The 22,207-nt window shown below is 38.9% G+C and overlaps 1 protein-coding gene across 3 annotated transcripts in view; it reads left to right on the top strand.

The window, feature by feature from the left end:
- Positions 1 to 1,263: 1,263 nt before the first annotated feature.
- The window catches only part of ZBTB10 (zinc finger and BTB domain containing 10), a 37,773-nt gene continuing 16,829 nt past the window's right edge, over positions 1,264 to 22,207 (top strand). The window contains exons 1-2 of one of the 3 annotated variants that reach the window (XM_015067558.3): positions 1,264 to 1,529; positions 12,189 to 13,074. In XM_015067558.3, coding sequence (XP_014923044.2) covers positions 1,434 to 1,529; positions 12,189 to 13,074 — 982 coding nt within the window. In that variant the 5' untranslated portion in view covers positions 1,264 to 1,433. Of the gene's footprint in view, positions 1,530 to 1,738; positions 3,440 to 12,188; positions 13,075 to 22,207 lie in introns of those variants that run through there. The other 2 variants (XM_027064330.2, XM_027064329.2) reach the window with 2 other exon arrangements.

Below are 22,207 nucleotides of genomic sequence, written 5' to 3'. Positions count from 1 at the left end.
GAATTTGAAGCTGTTGATCACTGGTGGGCAGGTGACCATATGGATAGGTGATAATATGATCATTACTGGAAAAATAATTCAAAGCCAAAATCTTTTTGTGGTAGGTTAATGTATCATTCTTTACATTAAAACTACATTTTATCTAAAAGATAGAACTAATATTTTTTTGTTTCATATACAACACCGTTCATTTATACTGGTACTAAAATTATAGAGAATTTAAGTGGAAGTTGCTTTGAATAAATCTATACAATCAATAGCATATATGAGTCTGGATGTGCATGCATATGTATAGCCATTGAAAAATATTAATATTAATGGTATTTTATAATATATCTGGGAAACTGCTTTTTAAAGCTAAAATAATTTTCTTATTTGAAAAATAGAAATTTCAAAAGAACAGAATCATCAAACTTGAGGACCTAAAAATTGTAACACATGCTCTTTATTAAACATAAAATTTCCCATTAATATTTAATGCAGATTATTAAGGCCTCTAACCATAGATAATTTGTAACTGTAGAGTTTGTATTTCCAATTTTTTTCTATGCACATTCTAACATATATTAATGTAAAAAGTGTACCCTGTCATATAAATGTCCTTTTTCCCTTTTTCAAGAGTAATTATCTTAAACATATTTCATATTAGTTTGTGATTAAACTTTCAATATATTTCTTTAAAAAGTTAAAAAGCCTCGCCATAGTTTGAGAACATCTTTTTTTAACCTGAAATAGGTTTGAAAAAAAAATAATTTAAAATTTCACATTTTAAAACAATAAAACGAGTCTAAACACTTTAGATTAGCTAAATTTAGCATACTAAAATTTCAAAAAAAGGAGAAGGGCTCTAAATTGGAAAACCTTCTTCTGAAAAACTCGACCAAGATCATGAGTTTCGTTTCTAGCTCAATCTGTTCTTTTAATCATTCTAAATTCCATATGCAATGTAAACAATTAAAAAATAAGTCTGAAAAATTAATTCTTGTCTTAAGACACACAGTCCTTGGAGTCGCACACAACGTCCGTAGAAGCAGACTCCTCCCCGCTCCTGGGGAAAACCCTGCCTAATATTTATAACGTTATGACATACTGTAATACTCACAAGGTGGTTGTAGAAGTATAAACACGACTGGAGTTATCTGATTGGCTGGTGGTGATGTAACACCCATGTCAATACTTCCCAGTGAACGCACGTGTTCGACCTTTTATTTAAATTTCCATTTCATCACAGCAATAAGACACTCGGGGCGGTGCATTTTCTGTGAAATGATTATTGCCTTGGGCCTGAGGTGGTGCCTCGCACACACAATGCTGCAGACGAGGAGGTGTCGGTGGTTGTAACCTCCTCGCGTGAAAGGCACCGCCTGGTCCAGTCTTTGTGAAGGAACAAAATAAGTTCACTTCCTTGGGTACCGCCACCCACCCCTAGGCAAATGACAAGGCTGGAGCGCAGCTCCCACCGCACAGTTATTTCTAAAGTCCCAGGTGAACTCGTGGCGAGAGAAGGAAAATGTGCGTCCCGGCCGCGGGTAGGTGCGTGTGGGCAGCGGGGAGGCGGCCAGACCCTGACACTCGCCAGCTGTTTGTCCTCCGCGTAGCCCGGCCCCGGCCGCACACGCCCGCCCCCTCCCCGAGACCCCCAGCCAGCCGCTCGGCCTTTTGTCCCCCGCCCCTCGGCCGACTTCCTTCCCCCCCGGCCGCACCCCCGCCCCCCGGCCGGAGGCGCGGCCCAGCCCCTTTCCCGGTCCCCTGGCGCCCCCACCCCACCCCAGCCCAGCCCCAAGCCCAGCCCCCCTCCCCCAGCCCGGCCCCCACCCTTTCCCCCTCCAGCGGTTACTGCTACCCCGGTGCATTGTGGGCGCACGGTCCGTTGTTCATTTGCCATTCGACCTCCGCCAGGGCCTGGTCGGACGGAAACGCTCCGCCGGCTTTATTGTCGGTTCGTTATGTGGCGGAGCCTAGCAGTTTAACGTGCCTCTCGCCCTCAGCGCCTGGGAAGCCGGCGGCGGCGTCGGGACTCCTCGGCGCACCGGAGGAAGGATATTTGTTTGGAGGGTCGGTGTGTGCGCGCGGATTTAAAGAGGGGGCAGCGGAGGGTCTCCCCGCACTCCGCCTCTCAACTTCGAAGGCCCCACGCGCCCCCGGCTCGCTGCTCACCTCTCCGCCGCCCGCCCCCTTCTCCGCGCGGGACGCTGCCCGGAGCACAGCGGGGCGGGGGTGGAGGACGAGGAGGCGGCCGGAGGCGGCGGCCCGGCGGGCGGTGGTGGACGCGTGAGGCAGCCCCGGGAGCGAGCGCGAGCCGGGCGGCCGGGCGGGAGGGCGAGGCCGAGCCCCGCGAGACCGGAACGCCGGGGGTGGGGGCGGGGGCGAAGCCGAGGGGGAGCGGCGGGGAACGCGCGGGACGCGGCCCGAGGCCGGGCGCGAGCCGGGGCACCGGGCGGCGGCGGCGGCGCGCGCCATGTCGTTCAGTGAAATGAACCGCAGGACGCTGGCGTTCCGAGGAGGCGGGTTGGTCACCGCCAGCGGCGGCAGCGGCGGCGGCGGCAGTTCCACGAACAATAACGCTGGCGGGGAGGCCTCGGCTTGGCCTCAGCAGCCCCAGCCAAGACAACCCCAGCCGCTAGCGCCTCAGCAGCTCAATGGGCGGGGGGCCGACGAGGAAGTGGAATTGGAGGGCCTGGAGCCCCAAGACCTGGAGGCCTCCGCTGGGGCGGCCGCCGCCGCCGAGGAAACCAAGGAGTTGCTGCTCCCCCAAGACGCGGGCGGCCCCACCTCGCTGGGCGGCGGTGGCGCGGGGGGCCCCCTGCTAGCGGAAAGGAACCGTCGGACTCTGGCCTTCCGAGGAGGAGGCGGCGGCGGGGGTCTCGGCAACAATGGCAGTAGCCGCGGCCGCCCCGAGACCTCGGCGTGGCCCCTGAGGCATTTCAATGGGCGAGGGCCAGCGGCTGTGGATCTGGAGCTGGACGCGCTGGAGGGGAAGGAGTTGATGCAGGACGGCGCGTCCCTGAGCGACAGCACCGAGGACGAGGAGGAGGGGGCGAGCCTGGGCGACGGCAGCGGGGCGGAAGGCGGCAGCTGCAGCAGCAGCAGGCGGTCGGGCGGAGATGGCGGGGACGAAGTGGAGGGCAGCGGTGTGGGAGCTGGCGAAGGAGAGACTGTCCAGCACTTCCCGCTCGCGCGGCCCAAGTCCCTAATGCAGAAGCTACAGTGTTCCTTCCAGACCTCTTGGCTCAAAGATTTTCCCTGGCTGCGGTATTCCAAGGATACTGGCCTTATGTCTTGCGGCTGGTGCCAAAAGACCCCTGAGGACGGGGGAAGCGGGGACCTTCCTCAAGTGGGGCACGATGAGCTTTCGCGAGGGACCCGAAACTACAAGAAAACCCTTCTTCTGAGACATCACGTCTCTACCGAGCACAAACTCCACGAAGCCAACGCCCAGGTACAGTATATCCTCCTACTTTTTAAGGTCTTTAAAGGAAAGATTTATCGGCTAAAAAAAAAAAAAAACAAAACACTTTCCTGGGTGAAGGCATCATTCCAGTTGTGGCAATGAAGGGAGCTCGTGCGTGGGGGTTTAGAAAGCCTGGGAACAAGTTTTCAAAAGTTATCTGTGTTGGGGGTTGGGGGGAAGGAATGACAATTTTCTAATCGTAGCGCTGAATTTTTTTGATGACTCCTTTCTTTGTCCATGGGATTGAATTTTTTAAAAGTTTAATAAAGTGAGTTTGAAAGTTTTAACCCCAAAAAGTTGATTTCGCGGTCAAAAATTTTATTAGCTGTGAGTTTAGAAACGCTGCCTTATGTTTCAGTCTTTCAGCATGCTGGTGGAAGTCAAATCTGGCAACTCTTTGAAGAATGAATTAAACAATTTCCTTAACCTTTGATGCTAACCCTTTCAGGAAAACGTTCAGCTGAGAAAGTTCTTTATATCAGGTCAGGATAATGTGAATTATGAGAGCAGTATGTAAATGTAGAGCAAGCTATTTGGGTAACACTCCCCATGAATAATTTTACTAAATTCATCTCTGTTGAACTTTGTTACCAAAGGCATGCTTTTGGTAAATTACTGTAGTTTTTCCTTGTTTCCTCCTACCCAGATTTTTGTGCTGAGATTTTCTCTAATCCTCCCTTTTAAAAACCTTCTTGTAAATGCAGTTCATTTTACACTTAGCATATTAGAGATGTTTCACGTGAGGTTATTTCCATCAGGTAGTAGGTTGGTAGAGACTTTATTTACTAAACTGCTTGAAAATATAAGTCCTTAGTTACAAAACATAAGCTGTACCTTAGTTATTTCTTGTTTTAATATTTCCAGTCTAAAGATAGTAGTCTTAACATTTTGGTAATCCCTTTTCAAGCCAAATAGATGTTGAGCACTTCTCGTTTAAGAGTTTTTGGACAACCAATGTGGTGGATGGAATTCATTTTTTTGTATTGGTAGCCATTCATTGATTTTAGAAAGTCAGCTTTTAGATACTAGTCTCTGTGTGTGTATTGGAGTGATCTTACTGTTCACAACACTGGAGTTAATTAGGCGCTATCCAATAACCCCCCATAGCACAGCAGTTTCTCAGAAGTTAACTTTAAAGCATAGGGTTATTTTTCCCAGTGGAGAATGGCAATAGTCTTCGTACAAATTTTAGTTGCCTAAGCCCTAGAAGGAAGGTGACTTAAAGATATATGGCCCCAAAAGGTTAAGTAAATTGTCCTAAGTCTTAGAGTCCTCGATGACAACTGGGACTAGGGCCTATAAAGAATGTTGTAATGGAAAAAGAATGGGTTTTAGAGCAAATCTGGGTTCGGATCTCAGCTTTCTACAATTACTAGCTTTATGAGCTTGGGAATGGAGTGAAATATAACTAGCATTTTCTTGTGTAATGTATGCCAAACACACATCACCTTACTCTGCAAAGTCATATTATTTTATAGAAGTGGAAGTAGAAGCTTTAAAGAGTTAAGTAATATATTAAGTTATTTTGTAAGATGATGGAGGAGGGGGACTTGTGAAATTGAAAGCATATTTTTCTAAATAATCATAGGTTGGTTATTCAGAAAACTACAAAAAGACAATGAGAAGGAATATATATATTCTTAATATACATGTGGACCCAGTTACTTTTCTTGTCAGCATAGTCTGTCCCTCTAGGCAAATCTGAATGGGAATGCAAAATATAATTAGCTGCTTAGTGAACCTGAAATCAGAGGAAGGGGAATTAGAATTAGTTGGATAACCTTATGATAGACTTAGTATGGTGTAACCTTCTCCCCTAGGCATTATCAGGATCAGGGGATTCATTCCCTAGGTAAAATCTTTTCTGAATTTGATCTCTGATTTACCCTTCCTTTTCCCTTTGCCCCCTCAAAAATTTTTATAGATATACCATTTTTCTCTTAGGACATACTTATATTAGGCTGAGGATAATACAGTTTAGTAAGTACGTCCTGTGTGTCTAAGGGTGTGTATACATATATTGGTTCCCTTGATTGAGTTTCAGATGTTTCCCCTCTGAACTGATCCTGATTTTTTTTTTTTTGTTTTCATTCTAACGTTAGTTTGTGGGTGTTAACCTTGCTGTTTACCCCAGATACCACCTACATATCTGTCTTGTTAATATGAGTGACCTGTTCAAGAATTGAGTTATTCCTATGGACAGAATTCCGGGTTTTTGGTTGTTTTTTTTTCTTATCCTGTAGCCTTTGATTACCTGTAGGAGGCAGTATAACACAATCTGTAAGAGCATTCTTGGGCTTAAGGTTAAGGGGACCTGAATCCTAATCCTCTACTTTCTTGGCAGGCAAAGGAGTTAACTTCTAATTTCCTTGTGTATGAAAAGTATATATGCCAGCACATAATCACTTAGTAAATGCTAGTCATTATAATCATTGTGTATATTTATCATAGATAATCGTAAGGGTGTGTGTGTGTGTGTGTGGCCTGGTACCTCATGTGTCTTCAGTGTTCCAATTTTGACAGTTAGGAAAGCACTTTATCTTGTGGAATCAATCTTGATTCTAGAGAATAAACCATTTCTCCATTTCATACCTTCAGAGACTTGGTTATCCAGTTCTTTGAACATTCTGAGATTTTCTCACATAGGCAGATTTTTTCACAGCTTCATAAGAATACTTTGCTTTGGCTTTCTCCTGTCTTAAAAATAATGAAATGAGAGTTCTGGAGTTCTTCAGGCAAGAATTGAATTTGAGGCTAAGGGTAGTTCACTCCCTTTATTCCTTTCAACTCCACCCCTCCTTTTTTTTAAATTTTTTAATTTTTTTTTTTATTTTAAAGAGGGATGTTTTTTGAGAGGAGGTTGGCCAAATTTTAGACTATCACTAAGTGTTACTTTTCTTATGCTTTCTGAAAGTACGATTCATTAATTCTGTAGTGACCAAAGAATTACAGTACATTCCTAAAAAGTTTGCTATACCGTTAATTGGCTGTTGGTTGTTAAGACTGCTCATGGGAGAGTCAAAATATGCTCTCAGAATCTGTTCTGAGCCTTCTATTTCAGAGAGATACCTGTATTTATAAGGGTGTAAGGGGCAGCATACAGGTTTTTTTGAGTAGTAATTATCTTCTTTGAGGCAAGTTCAATGATTAGCTCATACAGAATTTGACCATTTGGCCCAGAGGACTTTAAAATTGCTTTAATAACAGTGATTACCACTGTATCTTGGTTCAGATCACTTTCTACCCAATTGTGACATTTTCATAGCCTAAATCACACATTCTGTCAACTCTAAGTTTGCTAAGTCTGAAACATACACTTAAATATATTATAAATTTAGTTAACCTTTCTAGAAAGTAAATACTTAATTTAAATCAGTGATCTGATTGAAATTACTAATAAGAATATGTTGAGGTTAGCAACTAAAGCAAAAGTGACAAAGTGACAGTCTACCCAGCCTTCTTTGCATTTGGCAAAAATAAGGCTTAAAGGTTTGTTAACAATTTAGGAAGAAAGTCTGAAAGTTTTCACTAAGAAATCTTAAAGATGAACTTATGGCCCATTAAAGAAGCATTTTGTATAATATGTAGGTTCTAAATTCATTGTGTTTGGTTTATTGAGCTGGTTCATTTCCCTTGTGTTTGACTTTTTAGTAGTGTCTTTGACTACCTTATAGTGTATCTAGGATTGGCTTCTTCTCAAATTTACTTATATTAGGTACATCCAAGGCACTGGAGATAAACCTATAAATCATTTTCTCTGCCATCAAGGAACTTGTAGTCTAGTAAGAAGAGACAGACACGACAATAAAATGATAGATACCATGTTAGAAGTATGTTCAGATTACAATGGAAACAGTAAAGGAAGGGAGTCATAAATTCTACTTGTGAAGGTTGGGAGAAGCTTGTATAATTGGCTCTTGAACTTCATTGAGTTAAATGAATAGCTGTTGAACAGGGAGGGGAGGGCACTGCAGGCACTGCAATTGGAAGCAGCATTAACAAAATGAAATTGATGTGTCTAAGAAGTGGATAATTTGGTTGCTGACCAGAATGAAAAATCAAGTTTGAATAGGTAATAGACTATGGAGGGTATTTTGTCATGCTAAAATGATTGTATTCTATTCTAACAAATGGGCAACCATTTAGCAGTTAAATTTAGCAGTTTTAAACAGGGGAGGATCATGAAGAAATATGTTGCTGTTCAGAGACACCTGGGTAGTTGTGTTTTTAGAAGAGAGCTGGTAATAAAGCATATCTTAAGTATCTAAAATTGAAGATTTCCACTGCTAACCTATAGAATTAGAATTTCCATTTTGTTCTAAAATTTGGATTTGGAAGTGAAATTGACATTTTCATTCTTTGAGTATAGTGTTGTAGTGGGTTGCTGCGACAAAAGCAGTAAAGATTTTTGTTTTTAATACTTTAATTTTATACTTTGTTTTGCATTGGAAATGCCTTTTTTCTGCTAATCCATTTATTTAAAGGACTAGTTCTGGGTAGGGAAAGTAAATACTAATTGTTGATTTTTAACTAATATTTTCTTATGATTGGTGGATTAACTACAGATGAACTCACTGTAAATGAAGGTATCCCCAACTCTTCTCATAAGGGTGTGGAGATGGGTGGTGGTCTTGGATTCTTTGCAAGTTGGTGGCATTATCTAGCTCCCCAAGTTAGAGTGCTGAAGACCAACCCTATGATCCCTACCCCCTCAACCAAATCTAGTTGATTATTCAGGTTCTGCTGATTTTTATCTTCCAGGTATTTTTCCAGGCTGTGACTCATCACCCCTCCCCCCATTAACGTTATCCATCTTAGGTTAGTTAGGGTCCTGGTTTCTTGCAAGTATGTTGCACTATTAAACAGTAGCTTCCCCTGGTCACAGTATCTCTAGTTCTAGTTCCCTGATATTAATCCCCTACTTTGCTATCATAACCATCTCTTATATCTTCTAATCCAATCAGATCACTGCTTCTAAGGCTCTGTAGGTACCTATTACAGTGGTTCTTAATCTGGGGGTGGGCAGGGGACAGATTCCAATCTCTTGGTAACTGATGGAAGCTATTGACATATGCCTCAAAAAATGCTCGTAAGTGTATACTTGTATTTCTTGGGCTTTTTTGGGATCACCTTCAAGTTCTTTCATAAATCTGGTATTGTGAAGATTCTTGTAGACTGTCTTGTTTCTTTTAATGTTTTATTTGCTTAGAATGTTCATCCTTCCATCCCACTCTTTTGTCCTGTAAGGCTCTGCTCAAGATCTTTCTTCCAAAAAGCATAAGCATCCCCCCCCCACCACCAAAAAAACAAAACAAACAAAAAAAAAAAACACTGGACTGTATACACCTCCTCTCTGCCCTCATAACAACTTTGTTACAGTCTTCAGTACCTTAAGAGTCTTGCGCACTAGTGATAGTCTTCAAATTGGGAACTCTACTTCCTCATTTTTGGTCCCCAGTGTAGAACTTGTGTAAAGTAGGCATTTGTTTAATGCTTATTTAATAATTGAGTGAAGTCAGAATTTTTCAAGCTTTTAGCAGCTTTTTCCTCTGTGAGTAAAGTACTTATATAAGCTTCTTTGGAAGTAGATTTGAAGATACATGTTATGAGGATTTTAACTAAATGGACACCTTTTTATATTTTCTTGATTATAGAAGAGTTAATTCTAAGGTCTCTTACAGATGTAAAATTGTAATTTTACTTTGGGCATTTTCACAAGTAAAAAACTTGAAAGCTTTTCACATTTATAGAATCTTCAGTGTAACAAATTGTCTAACTTGAAGTCTGAATGTCCGTTTCCTTAAAATATCGTTCAGCCAGTTTAGACTGATGTCTAGGCTAAGTTGTGCTTTCCATTTTTGGGAAAGGGAACAGAAAAGGTTCCCAACATTTGAAAAGACCACTTCTGGAAATACTTAAATCTTTTCATCAGTATATTTTTACATATCACTGAACTTATATTACCATATACTAGGAGTGGACATTTAGAATGTTAAAGAACCAGAGACAGATGCCAAGAGTTCTTAGGAAACTACTTTAAAGATTTTTATATTTAGTACTAAGATTTTTCTTAATTTATTTAGTTCAGCATATAATACCAGCAATTTACTTTAATGCTATGTGCTTATTGAAGCTCTGTTTTACCCAACTGCCGAAACTACACATATTCTTGACTTGCAAACCCTTCATTGTGAAGAGCATGTTTAATAGGTGCTACAGAAGCAAGACCTAGTGCTCTACTCAGTAGTGGAAATGAAATTGCTGATGTCGCTCATAAAATCAAAGAACATTATTATTCTTGTATAACAGTAATGAGAGAAAAAATGGGTGAACAGTTGTGTTTGATTTGTATAGTTTGTGTTAAAATAGTATGGGTAAATATTTTGGTGGATAGGCTTTTGTCTGAGTTACTGTTAAAAGTTAGGACATTTGGTCTGATAATGCCAGAGGACTTCAGAAATTGGGATTGGCCCAGAAAATCAGAAAATGCAGAACACAGTGACCATAGCCTAAAATGACTGCCACAGTTAGATATAGCTACCTCTTTCTTAAAGAGTTTGAACTGCGAGTTTGAACTGCCAGATGTATAAACTCTATGTGGGTTCTTGATTTGTAAATGCTAGTTCACTGCTTCCACAAATACTTCATGATGTGCTGCCAAATTTTGATCAGTGCTTAAATTTTTGCTTCTTCCAAGTATTTATACTGTTACTACAACATCAGAACTTTGAACCAAATGAGCTTTGCTGGGCAGGTATGGCATGCATAGCAAAGCTCAGTTTCAGGCCTGCATCAAAGGAAGATTTTTCGAGTTTGGAAATTTCTGTAGTGAGTAGAAAGCATAAGGTTATTAGTAAAAAGTCGTATTCAAATAGTCTCATAAGAGGGAGATCAAGTAAGCAGTATGATGCTTTTATAGAAAATTATACCATAGCATTGATTGTAGGTGTTTCTAGTATTGGTTTAGTTCTTTATATATTTATACGTGTTCATTCCCCTCTACCATAACTTTAGTGATGCTAAACATGCTGGTTTATGTACAAGCTCTAAAGGTTGAAACAATGTCTTTTATCTCACCTCCTTCCCTGCACACCTTCAAAAGCAAAAAAAATTTGGACTTGAGCATTATTTGTTTTGATTACTTCACACAAACCTTGGCTATTACCAGTTTTTGCTGAAGATTGGGTGTTTGGTAGGGAAAAATAGCTAATTTAGAGCATGAGACTTTTTGGTATGGTAGATCGAGAATGTGAGGGACTAGGCATACAGTATAAGGCATTCTGTATGTGAGACACCGGGACGGTGATAGACTGCCAAGGGTCAGTTGGAAATAGAGGAAAATCTCTACTTGCCATTCTTCCTTCTGTATATAGTGATCCTGTATCTCAGATTTGCAAGGTTATCTTACAAACACTGAAGGGACCTGGAATTCTAATTTTGGTTCTTTTCAGTTGACTTCTCATACTTGAAAACACACAAATTCTTAAGTGGACCATGTGACCTGGTTTAGTTTCAAGAGAATTGGAATTGTATGTATGGCTGTGTTCAGTACTCAAACTTTAACCTAGTATTTTTGTGCTTTAGCCTTACCCATGTGGGGTGGGGTTAATTAAGGAAGTTGTGGGATTGTTTAGGAATCTTACCACCAGTTAGAATATTATTTCCATGAGAATTCTTTTGCAGTCTTAACTGTGTTTCCAACACCCTTCAATATTTTTCCCTAATTCCCCCTTCCTCTCTTCTCTCCAAGCATATCAGTCCTCCCAGCATGTTTACAATCTAGTATGTATCTTTCCATGTTTTTCCCATGCTCATATAATCTTAGATTTGTCTGTGTGTCATTATTTCACAGAAATGGACTAACACTTCAGGTCACAATTTTCAGTTATCTTTTCTACTAGAAATGTCTAAGCACTTTTTTGATTGGAAAAAGTGATTACTTCAGTTATCTAGCGAAGTTATTAAACAGTGTACTGTGGCTCTAGAGGAAATTACCATAACTTTAGTGATGCTAAACAGAACTCTAATGAGTACTTGTCAGATTGAAAGAAAGAAAATTATAAACTTTTGAGAATTTTGAGTTCAGGAATTTTTGATAAGGTATTTTGAAAGTTGATTGGGAAATTATCTAGCTGGATATTCCTGTAGTTGAAACCCATTTTCCTATTAGGGTCTTAACTTTATCTTCTTGAATTAGATTTAATTAACTTCATTGACCTAAACTAGTTGGATGTTTGCCAAGACTTAAGATTTACCTTTTTAGTAGTGTTAAATAGGATGAGATGCCCAACATACTGTAACTTGAACATTGTTAGTTCAATTAGGAAGGCTGCTGCATTCCTATCAGAGATAAAACAAACTAATTTGATTCATATATAGGAAATTTTCTTTTCATAAGAAAGTATTATTATGATTTTAAGTAATTCTTAATCTATATCCTTGGCTTATATATGAAAAAAGTAACATGATTCATGCTATTCCTCAAATGAACTCCTGCTGATCCTCATTCAGATGTGTTTGACTTAGAATAGCAGTGGCTTGCACCAAGCTCTTCACAACTTTAATCTCAGTATTTGGGATCCCTGTGAACACTATGGTCTCAAAATACATCAGGATTACTAACGTTAATGTGTTTGGTTAGCACTTTTTAAAAAGTTATATTGATGATACATGTTTTCCTTTGGGGTTTTTAAAAACTAGATAAAATTTAATGTTGATGTTTTCCATCCAATTACAGGAGTCAGAAATACCATCAGAGGAGGGGTACTGTGACTTTAATAGTAGGCCAAATGAGAACTCTTATTGCTATCAACTTCTTCGACAACTAAATGAACAAAGAAAGAAAGGTATTCTTTGTGATGTCAGCATCGTGGTGAGCGGAAAAATCTTTAAAGCCCATAAGAACATCCTGGTTGCAGGCAGCCGTTTCTTTAAGACTTTATATTGCTTTTCAAACAAAGAAAGCCCTAACCAAAACAATACTACCCATTTAGATATTGCTGCAGTTCAAGGTTTTTCAGTCATCTTGGACTTCTTGTATTCTGGTAACCTGGTGCTCACAAGCCAAAATGCCATTGAAGTGATGACAGTGGCCAGCTATCTTCAAATGAGTGAAGTTGTTCAAACCTGCCGAAATTTCATTAAAGATGCCTTAAACATAAGCATTAAATCAGAAGCTCCAGAGTCTGTTGTCGTGGACTATAATAATAGAAAACCAGTTAATAGAGATGGTCTATCTTCATCACGGGATCAAAAAATTGCCAGTTTTTGGGCGACACGGAATCTTACCAATTTGGCAAGTAATGTAAAAATTGAAAATGATGGTTGTAACGTCGACGAGGGCCAAATAGAAAACTACCAGATGAATGACAGTAGTTGGGTCCAGGATGGTTCACCTGAATTGGCTGAAAATGAATCTCAAGGTCAAACAAAAGTGTTTATTTGGAATAATATGGGCTCCCAGGGAATTCAAGAGACTGGCAAAACAAGGAGGAAAAACCAAACTACAAAGAGATTTATTTATAATATACCACCTAATGAAACAAATTTAGAAGATTGCTCAGTGATGCAGCCACCTGTTGCCTATCCAGAGGAAGATTTATCATTCATCAAGGAAGAACCAGGTAAATATTTTATATACAAAGGTATCTGGGTTTTCATTCTAATTCTGATTGGATATAATCTTGAAGTATATTTTTAAAGTATTTTTTAAATCATAAAAGTAATCCACAAGTAATACTAAATTGGAGTGTTTATAGTAGAAGGGAGAAAATTACTCAAGCATATAATTCTGCTATGTCTTTTTTCTCTGAACATGTGTGTGTGTGAGTTTCTCAAAGTTTGTGTTAATCAGGTGTTTGTTTATATTATGTGTAATGTGGACTCAGCTTCATTTATAGTTCTTAGGTGTTTCTGATCTTTATGCTCTGATCACTTTTTTTGCATCCAGTGCTGGAAAGGATAAAGTCTTTGTAATCTTAGTTAAAATCTTAGTTATAATATATAATCAGTTTGTCATTTCAGAACATTTTTGAGACCTAGTTAACTTAACATTTTTTATTCCCAATTTGTGGGGGGAGTAAACATTTGTTTTATAGAATTTTGCAAATGACAGTGGGATTATTCTAATTTGTTTAGGGCTACTGTTCTGTTCTCACCATAAATCTTACAGAAGCTAAATGTTTTTTTTTTTTTCTTTTCTTTTTTTTTTCAACGTTTATTTATTTTTGGGACAGAGAGAGACAGAGCATGAACGGGGGAGGGGCAGAGAGAGAGAGGGAGACACAGAATCGGAAACAGGCTCCAGGCTCTGAGCCATCAACCCAGAGCCTGATGCTGGGCTCGAACTCACGGACCGCGAGATCGTGACCTGGCTGAGGTCGGACGCTTAACCGACTGCGCCACCCAGGCGCCCCAGAAATTAAATGTTTTAAATTTGTCCCATTGTCCCCTCATTTTCATTCTCATTTGCCTGTTACTAAGAGGACTCAGACCTTTCTCATTATTTAACCTAAATGTATACACATACAACACAATTTTAGCATATCACATTTGTACTATGGATTTGTTTTTTTTAGTGGAGTGGGAGACCATTGTTACTGTGTGTGTAAATAGAAAGATTTGAAAATTTTCTTTATCTTTAATTGCCTGTGCCTAACTAACTTAAATATATTTGAAGAAGAGTTCAGTGGATTTGAGGTTTTCCTTTGCAGACCCTAGACTTGAGGTATATATCTACCACTGTCACATATGATTTGATATTTGTTTTGTTGCTTTCAAAGCTCTTTCAGTGTCTGATTTTACATCATGGTGATGATCATCTGGGGATGGAGTACTTTCTGTTAAAGAGAATCATTGTTTTTAGATCTCAAAGGGCAAAATGCCATAGTAATCTTATGAAATGAAATGGTTTCTCTGGCTTTTTAGGTTTGGATTTAGTTTTCATTGGTTTTTACATTTACTTTTGTAAAAATCAGCATGCCTGTGTAATAACAATTTACTGCTCTTTTCCCTCCTACTTGTCAACTGTTCAGTAAGAAAAGCCCAGAGGCAGTTTCTTTAAAGTATTAAGGGAAGATAGAATTTCTTAGCGTCACTTTATTTTGGCTTAATTAAAAATTTTTTTACAATATTTATTTTTTTGAGAGAGAGACAGAGCTCGAGGGGAGGAGGGGCAGAGAGAAAGGGAGATAACAGAATCCAAAACAGGCTGCAGGCTCTGAGCTTTCAGCACAGAATCCAATGCTGGGCTCAAACTCATGAACTGTGAGATCATTACCTGAGCCAAAATTGGACATTTAATCAACTGAGCCACCCAGGTGTCCCTTGGCTTAATTTTTAATGTACAAGCCCTTGAAAGCAGTTCTCAAAAATTAGAACTACATTGTCTTTCCGCTGCAGGGATTAATTGTTTAATAGTATGTTGGGAACCCTGTAGTGTTTTTTAAATAAAATACATATATACACAATTTAAGGAATAAGCAGGTTTTGGGGGTAGTAATTGGCAAAACTAATCAGAGCCAAACCCATTCATAGTCCCACATATAATTGGAATGATTCAAAGAAAAGCACTCATACTGAACCACAATGCATTCTTTAAAAAATAACATTACTGGCTATTATTTTGGCAGCCCCCCCCCCCAGCTGAGTTTGCATCAATGGAGTAGGTGTATCATAAATTAATTTTTAGTAGTCTAATAATATGTTTTCAGTTTATCCCTTACATCTTAGAAAAGATTATTACGTTACGAGTATCACTTTGGTTTTGGACCTTGTTTAACTGACAAATTGGTTTAATCAGTGATGTGCTATATTTCAGTTGTTAAACTTTTTGCAACTTTTCAAGGCCTCTAGATCCAAACTCACTGAATGGCAGGAAATAGGGTCTTATGAGATTGTTATGGTTCGGACATAATAAAACGAGCCAGGGGTTGGCAAATTTTTGCTGTAAAGGACCAAAGAGTAAGTATTTTTGGTTTTGCCAGTTATAAGGTCAGTGTCTGATTTACATCATGAAAGCAGCCATAGACAACACAAATGAACATGGATATGCTTCACTATAAAGCCTTATTGCCAACCCTTGGTATAGAGTAGTGGATCTTAATTTTGGCTGCATATTAACATCACTTGGGAACTTTACAGACCATGATGCTTGAGTCTTTACAGTAGGGATTGAGTTCATTGGTTCTGTGATGTGTCCTGGTTGTTAGAATTTTTATAAGCTCTGTAGGTGATTACACAGTGAGCAAAGGTTGAAATCCACTGACAAAGAGGAAAGAGCCCAAATGGAGTTAGATTTGAAAATGAGCTGTGTATTTAACATTTAACTACAGTGTAACCATGATCAAATTAAACTCTTGCCTTTGGTTTCTTTATCTTTAAACTATGGTACTTATTTCTAGGATTATTAAAATTAAATGACAAAGCACACCTATCCTAGTCATCCTAGGTCCCCTTAAAGTTGAGACTATTGAGATTATTTGAAGTCAGTTTTCCAGTGCAGTGTACTTTATACTAAATTCTACGAAGGATGGTCTTATTGGCCTCAGCTTGACCTTTTGTTTGAATATTTAGAAAGAATACTCTTTTAAGCAGCCCATTCCAGTGTATGATGACTGTTAGGAAGGTATTTTATATTGAGCCACAATTTGCTTCTTATAAATTTCCTGATTTTTCCATTTTGAGTAGTATAATCTGAGCTTAACCTAATCTCTCCAAATCTACCTGATAACTCTTGAGATATTATAAATAATTTAAGTATTCCCCTGAAGTCCCTTTTTCTTCCAGGCTAAGTGCTATACCACCCACCTTCTGAATTCCAAACCTTTTTACCATCTTTCTTACAATTAACCCCCCCCTTTTTTTTACCCAGAAATTGTGGTGTACAGAATTAACTACAGCTCTTCAAGCAAATTCTGACCAATATAGAACACGGTGCATCTGTGTTTATCAAGGTTAAGGCCCGTCTCAAGGTCAATCAGCTAGTAAAAATAGAGGCAGGTTTCATGTTAAGGACTATCTCACAATAAAACTTTGCAATTAATGAACTAGTAGACTCAGTCTTTTAAAAAATTGGTCCCTTTTAAAATCTCAAACATTTTTATGAACTGTACCATCATTGGTTATACTTTGACTTCCATTTATTTAGAAATGGTGAAAATGTTCAGTGAAATAGTTTTAAATGAATTTAAAGTTCTATATGTAAATATTGAAAAGTCCTAGTAAATTATATAGTCTACAAGCAATGCTTGACATATTTGGATTTGTGGATCCTTTATAAGAACTATGACTTCCCCCAGATTCTTAAGTCTACAGTTTGTAAACCACAGCTCTAAATATCTTCTTGCCACATAATGTTGAAGCTGGTGTTCAGATGCCTCATTCAGAAAGGTTGTAAGATATTGAGATAAGATGTACCCACAAATATCAGGGATTTTATTTAGGTGGGTTTTTTTTTTAATCTTAAACTAGCATGTTTGTTATTTGACTCACTAATGCAGTTTGCTTCAAATTATTTTTAATATAGGAGGATACTTGAAAATAGAACTCAGGAGGGGTGTCTGTGTGGCTTAGTCAGTTAAGCATCTGACTGGGGCTCAGGTCATGATCTATCTCACAGTTCATGAGTCCTCTATCAGCTCTGTGCTGACAGCTCAAAGCCTGGAGCCTGCTTCAGATTGTGTGTCTCTCTGCCGCTTCCCCACTTGTGTTCTCTCTCTCAAATAAACATTTAAAGAAAATTAAAATAATAAAGTAGAACTCAGGAAAGGTTAGAAACTTCTGTCATTTTTATTTTATTAAGGTTTATGGGATAATTAAAACTATTGGGAAAGACTAAATTCTAGGTAATAGGGAAAAAAGATGTCATTAATGAGTTAGTTCCTCTGCTAATATAAAAATTTCAAATACTAGTCTTGCTGATATACAGCCAGAAAACCAATTTCAGCCAAATGAAGTAGATAAAAATCTAAGATTAGAAATTAAATTGTATGAGTAAAAATAATAACTAAATTATTTAACAGTGTGTTCACAGAGCAAGTCAAGTGTTAATCCTATTTTTGATCTTTTGATGCTCTGGGACTATAAGGAACATGGTTTTCTGAATCTAGATTCTTCTGTTATTTCATTCACACTAGCAGGTTGCACCCATTGTAAATACTGCTTTGCTTGTATACACATTTAATTTATGCATGCATATATACCACATTTTGTACAAACATTTTTTGAAATGACTGACAAATCAGCAAAACAATTTAGCAGTAAAGAAATTAAGTGTGCTAGTCAAGGGTGTTAATATGGTTGCCCTAATTAAGCTTATAATTGGCTCTAAGATACTAAGCCTCTCTCAAAAGGAGGAAACATGCCAGTTCTGGAGGATGACAAACTTTTCTGGTACTGAATTCTGAAAGGAATTTCTCTATTGGGGTTTTATATAGTTGATACCATGTAGCATAATAACCATTTCCTCTGTAAATGAAGCCGTAGATTATATAACCTGATTTTTATCTTTAATAAAAGCTGATACAATTCTGTATAGATGATTGATTTTTTTAATGTTTTGTTTATTTTTGAGAGAGTGCCAGCAGGGAAGGGGCGGGGAGAGAGAGAGAGGGACAGGATCTGTGAGCTCTGCGCTGACAGTAGCAAGCCACCTGAGCCAAAGTCTGACGCTAAACCTACTGAGACACCCAGGTGGCCCTGGATTTTTTTTTTAATGTATACAGGATGCAACGTGATTTTACCTCAGCGAAGAATTTAACAGTTCTTTTAAATAATCTAAACGTTCCTTTCTCTCATCTGAACTTCTCAGGGAAAACAGCTTTACAACATTTGTAAATTTCTATTAATCCTTTACAAATAGAGTTTTAGCTTTAAAATTTCAATTTGCATATTTGCCTTTTGGTTAAAAAGCAAATAATTTTTGAGTATTTAGAAGACAACTTGGAGAACAGAATGTTCAAGCTAAATATCTTTAAGATACTCTAATGGGTCATGTTTGGACTAATGAATTATTCTATTTATATTGAATTCTTCAGAGTTTGCTACTAACCAGCACTTCTGCTTTTCTGTGTTTTGGATGATAATAGGTATATGTATTACCTTCAGTCAGATGTTGCAGAAACTTTAAAAAAATTTTTTCTAATGTTTATTTTTGAGAGAGAGAGCACAAGAGGGGGCAGGGCAGAGACAGAGAGGGAGACACTGAATCTGAAACAGGCTTCAGGCTCTGAGCTGTCAGCACAGAGGCCAACATGGGATTTGAACTTACGAATGGTGAGATCATGACCTGAGCTGAAGTTGGATGCTTAACCAGCTGAGCCACCCAGGTGCCCTCAGAATCTTTTTTAATGTTTATTTTTGAGATAGTTTGAGAGTGTACATGCACCTGTGGGTGCGTGTGTGTACATGGAAGCTCGTGCATGCAAGGGAAAGGCAGAGAGAGGGACAGAGGATGTGAAGGAGGCTCTACATTGACAGCGAAGAGCCTGATATGGGGTTCCGATTCACCAGCCATGAGATCATGACCTGAGATGAATGACAAACAACTGAGACACGCAAGTGCCCCAAATGTTGCAGAATCTTAAACTGCTTTCTAAATGATTAACTTTTTACAATTTTGAAAATTGGCCATCAAATTTGAGAGTCCTGTTTTGACCATGCCATATAAATTTACTGTATAAACTATTAAATATGTTTAAAAACCATGCAACTTGGCTTTATTTAAGGAGATGTGGGCTTTGGACTAGCTTTTGCCACTTAACTGTAACTGGTTCTGATTGTATCCCACATAATGTCTCTAATGGGAAGAAAGAAAGGAAAATTTTGTAATTCTGAAATCTTGAAATCTGTAAAAACTACCCAAAGCTTTTTCTTAATCATTTTGGCAACAAAACTTGATTCTTAGCTGGCAGCAAAACCAGCTATTTATATCTTTTACTCATTTCTTTAAATGTGAATATTCATGTTTCTTTGCAGAAATACTGTTCTGATTATAGGATGCTACCCCTAGACACCACTAGGAGTATTGTAGTTATTACTTTTATAAAATCTGAAAATTGCTGCCTTCTACATCTTACTGTAAGTAAGCATTTCAGAAAGATTGATGGATCTAGATTAGTTTTCTTTGTTAGGGAGTCCCAGATGTTGTTTAACTTTGAGGCATCCTTTTGGTTGAATGTGTTATGAAGGATGATCTATAAGTGATAATATCCAGTCACTTTTCTTCAGAAACTGTTACAGTTGGGTGTTAAATGATAGTTTGAAGGCCTGATGATCATTTTAAAAAGTAAATGTCCACCAGTAGTGAATGGATTATAAAATACACTAATCCATAAGAATCTTCCCAATGTTTAATCTTAAAAGGATGATAGTAGATAGCTGTATGGTGGTAGGAATATTCTGCCATCTTTTTTCCCCCTTCTTTTCATCTGCCTAGTGTTCCTTTCCTTCCCTGTCTGCCATATTTGTCCCAAGAGATGACTGTAGTTAGGATTATTACCAATAAGTTAGAAACCCTAAAGAAATAGAATCTGTGTGGCCAGACTAGGTACTGAAGAAGCCTTATAGGTCAGTTACAAAAGCATTTTTGTGAGTTCTGCCTGAGAGTATCAGATTGTCTAAGTGTCAATCCCTGAGAGTTCTATAAAACTGAAACTTTGGTTTCTGACATAGTTTTAATATTTATTCTGGGGTGTGACCAGAAGGCCTTAAATCTTCATTCAAAGATTTACTCTCCAGAAAAGTTATATTATAACCAAATATTATTTTTCTGAGATACCAGAATAGCTTTCCACATCAAAACAGGAAATCTACTAGTAAATTTTTAAAAAATGTTTATTTTGAGAGAGTGAGCAAGCAGGGGAGGGGCAGAGGGAGAATCCCAAGCAGGCTCCAGGCTGTTAGCATATAGCCTGACGTGGTACTCCATCTTGTGAGATCATGACCTGACTTGAAATCAAGAGGGCTGCTTAACTAACTGAGCCACTCAGGTGCCCCTGATAATAAAATTTCTATTTAAGTCCCCAAAAAAGTAAGTATCTTGTCAGATGACGTTGATGTCAAGATTGAGGATTACCTTACCTGGAACTTGTTCATAGTAGGGTCGCTGTAGGGTAGAAATGTACCCAGTGCGTTGGAACAAATGTTTAAAATAAGTAGGATGAGCAGATGCAATGGGAGGTTCCTAACTGCTCAGAAGAGTTGGAGAAGGCTTCATGGAGAAGGCAATAGTAAGAACAGGGTCTTGTGTAAGACTTTGCCAGAGGAGGGGGAGGGCGTTCAGTGACTACAACATGGCAAGAAATCAGGGTAAATAGGTGAAAGAATAGAAGGAGTGTAGTGGGAAGATGAGGTTGGGTAGGTAGGTTAGAGCAGATTGTAATTCTCTTTGTTTTACATGGTAAGTTTGTCGATTTGGTTTCAAAAATAGACTGAGGTAGTGAGAGGTTTTTAACTAGAGATTAGGTGTGTTTATATTAGCCTTTAGGAAAAAAAACATTTGGAGTGTGTTGTTCATGAATTGGAGTGGGGAGTGATCTGGGTAGACCTTTTAAGGACTAGTGAGGGCAGAAATAACAGCCCTAGTTGAGTAGTGCAAAGAAAAAACAGTAGAACTTAATCTAAAGATGGGGCAGTCACTTGAGTCAGTGGGGGAAAGGAAATTACTATATGTTGAGTCTCTATCCTACTACAGGAACTGTCAAGGGCATTTTATATGATACATTTATAACTGACTACTCTCCACTGAAAAGCAGAAAAAACCTGATCACAATCAAGAGAAAAAAAAATTGTACCTGTTTATGAAAAAACAGTTCTGAAACTGTCTTCAGAGAAGAGAAACTTGATGTTGATATATTTATATGAAAGTGGAATATATCTTACTGGGTCTCTTAAGGGTTTTTTGTACAGTTGAGTTAGTGACTTCCAAAACCTTGATTTCTGGGGCACCTGGGTGACTCAGTCGGTTAGGCTTCCGACTTCGGCTCAGGTCATGATCTCACGGTTCATGAATTCAAGCCCTGCATTGGGCTCTGTGCTCACAGCTTGGAGCCTGGAGCCTGCTTCAGAATCTGTCTCCCTCTCTCTGCCCGTCTCCGCCTCATACTTTCTGTCTCTGTCTCTCTCTCAAAAATAAATATTAAAAAAAATAATAAATCCTGATTTCTGATGTTCTCTATCATTTCATTGATTTCAAGAATATCTGTCTTTTAAGACAGTCTGAGTAAGTTTGTACCTGCTTCATGTTTGGAATTTTGAGACCCAGAAGAAAATTGTTGGGGAAACCTTCCAACTTGGTTTTGTTTATTTAGCATTTACAGGCAAGTGCCGTACCACTCCCTTTACCAGATTATTTGGAAGCATTGCCTGCCGTGGTCCAAGAGAAACTTATAACGATAGGCCCCAAGATTAATCACACTTAATGACACCAGATTGATATTACACTTCACAGTTTACTCAGTATTTTCATTTACTGGTGTCACTTTTATTCATTAAAAAATTTTTTTTAATGTTTATTTTGAGAGAGAGTGCGAGTGGGGGAAGGGCAGAGAAAGAGGGAGACAAAATCTGAAGCAGACTCTAGGCTCTGAGCTGTCAGCACAGAGCCCGATGTGGGGCTCAAACTCGGAACTGTGAGGTCACGACCTGAGGCGAAGTTGGATGCTTATAAACAACTGAGCCACCCAGGCGCCCCCTGGTGTCACTTTTCACAGCAACTTTGTGAAGTGGGCAAACATTGCCACTCTTTTTTATGTGAGA

This window comes from Acinonyx jubatus, chromosome F2, assembly GCF_027475565.1.
Source record: "Acinonyx jubatus isolate Ajub_Pintada_27869175 chromosome F2, VMU_Ajub_asm_v1.0, whole genome shotgun sequence".
NCBI lineage: Eukaryota > Metazoa > Chordata > Mammalia > Carnivora > Felidae > Acinonyx > Acinonyx jubatus.
Note: the sequence above shows the minus strand (reverse complement) of the source record. Positions and strands in the feature narration are given on the sequence as shown.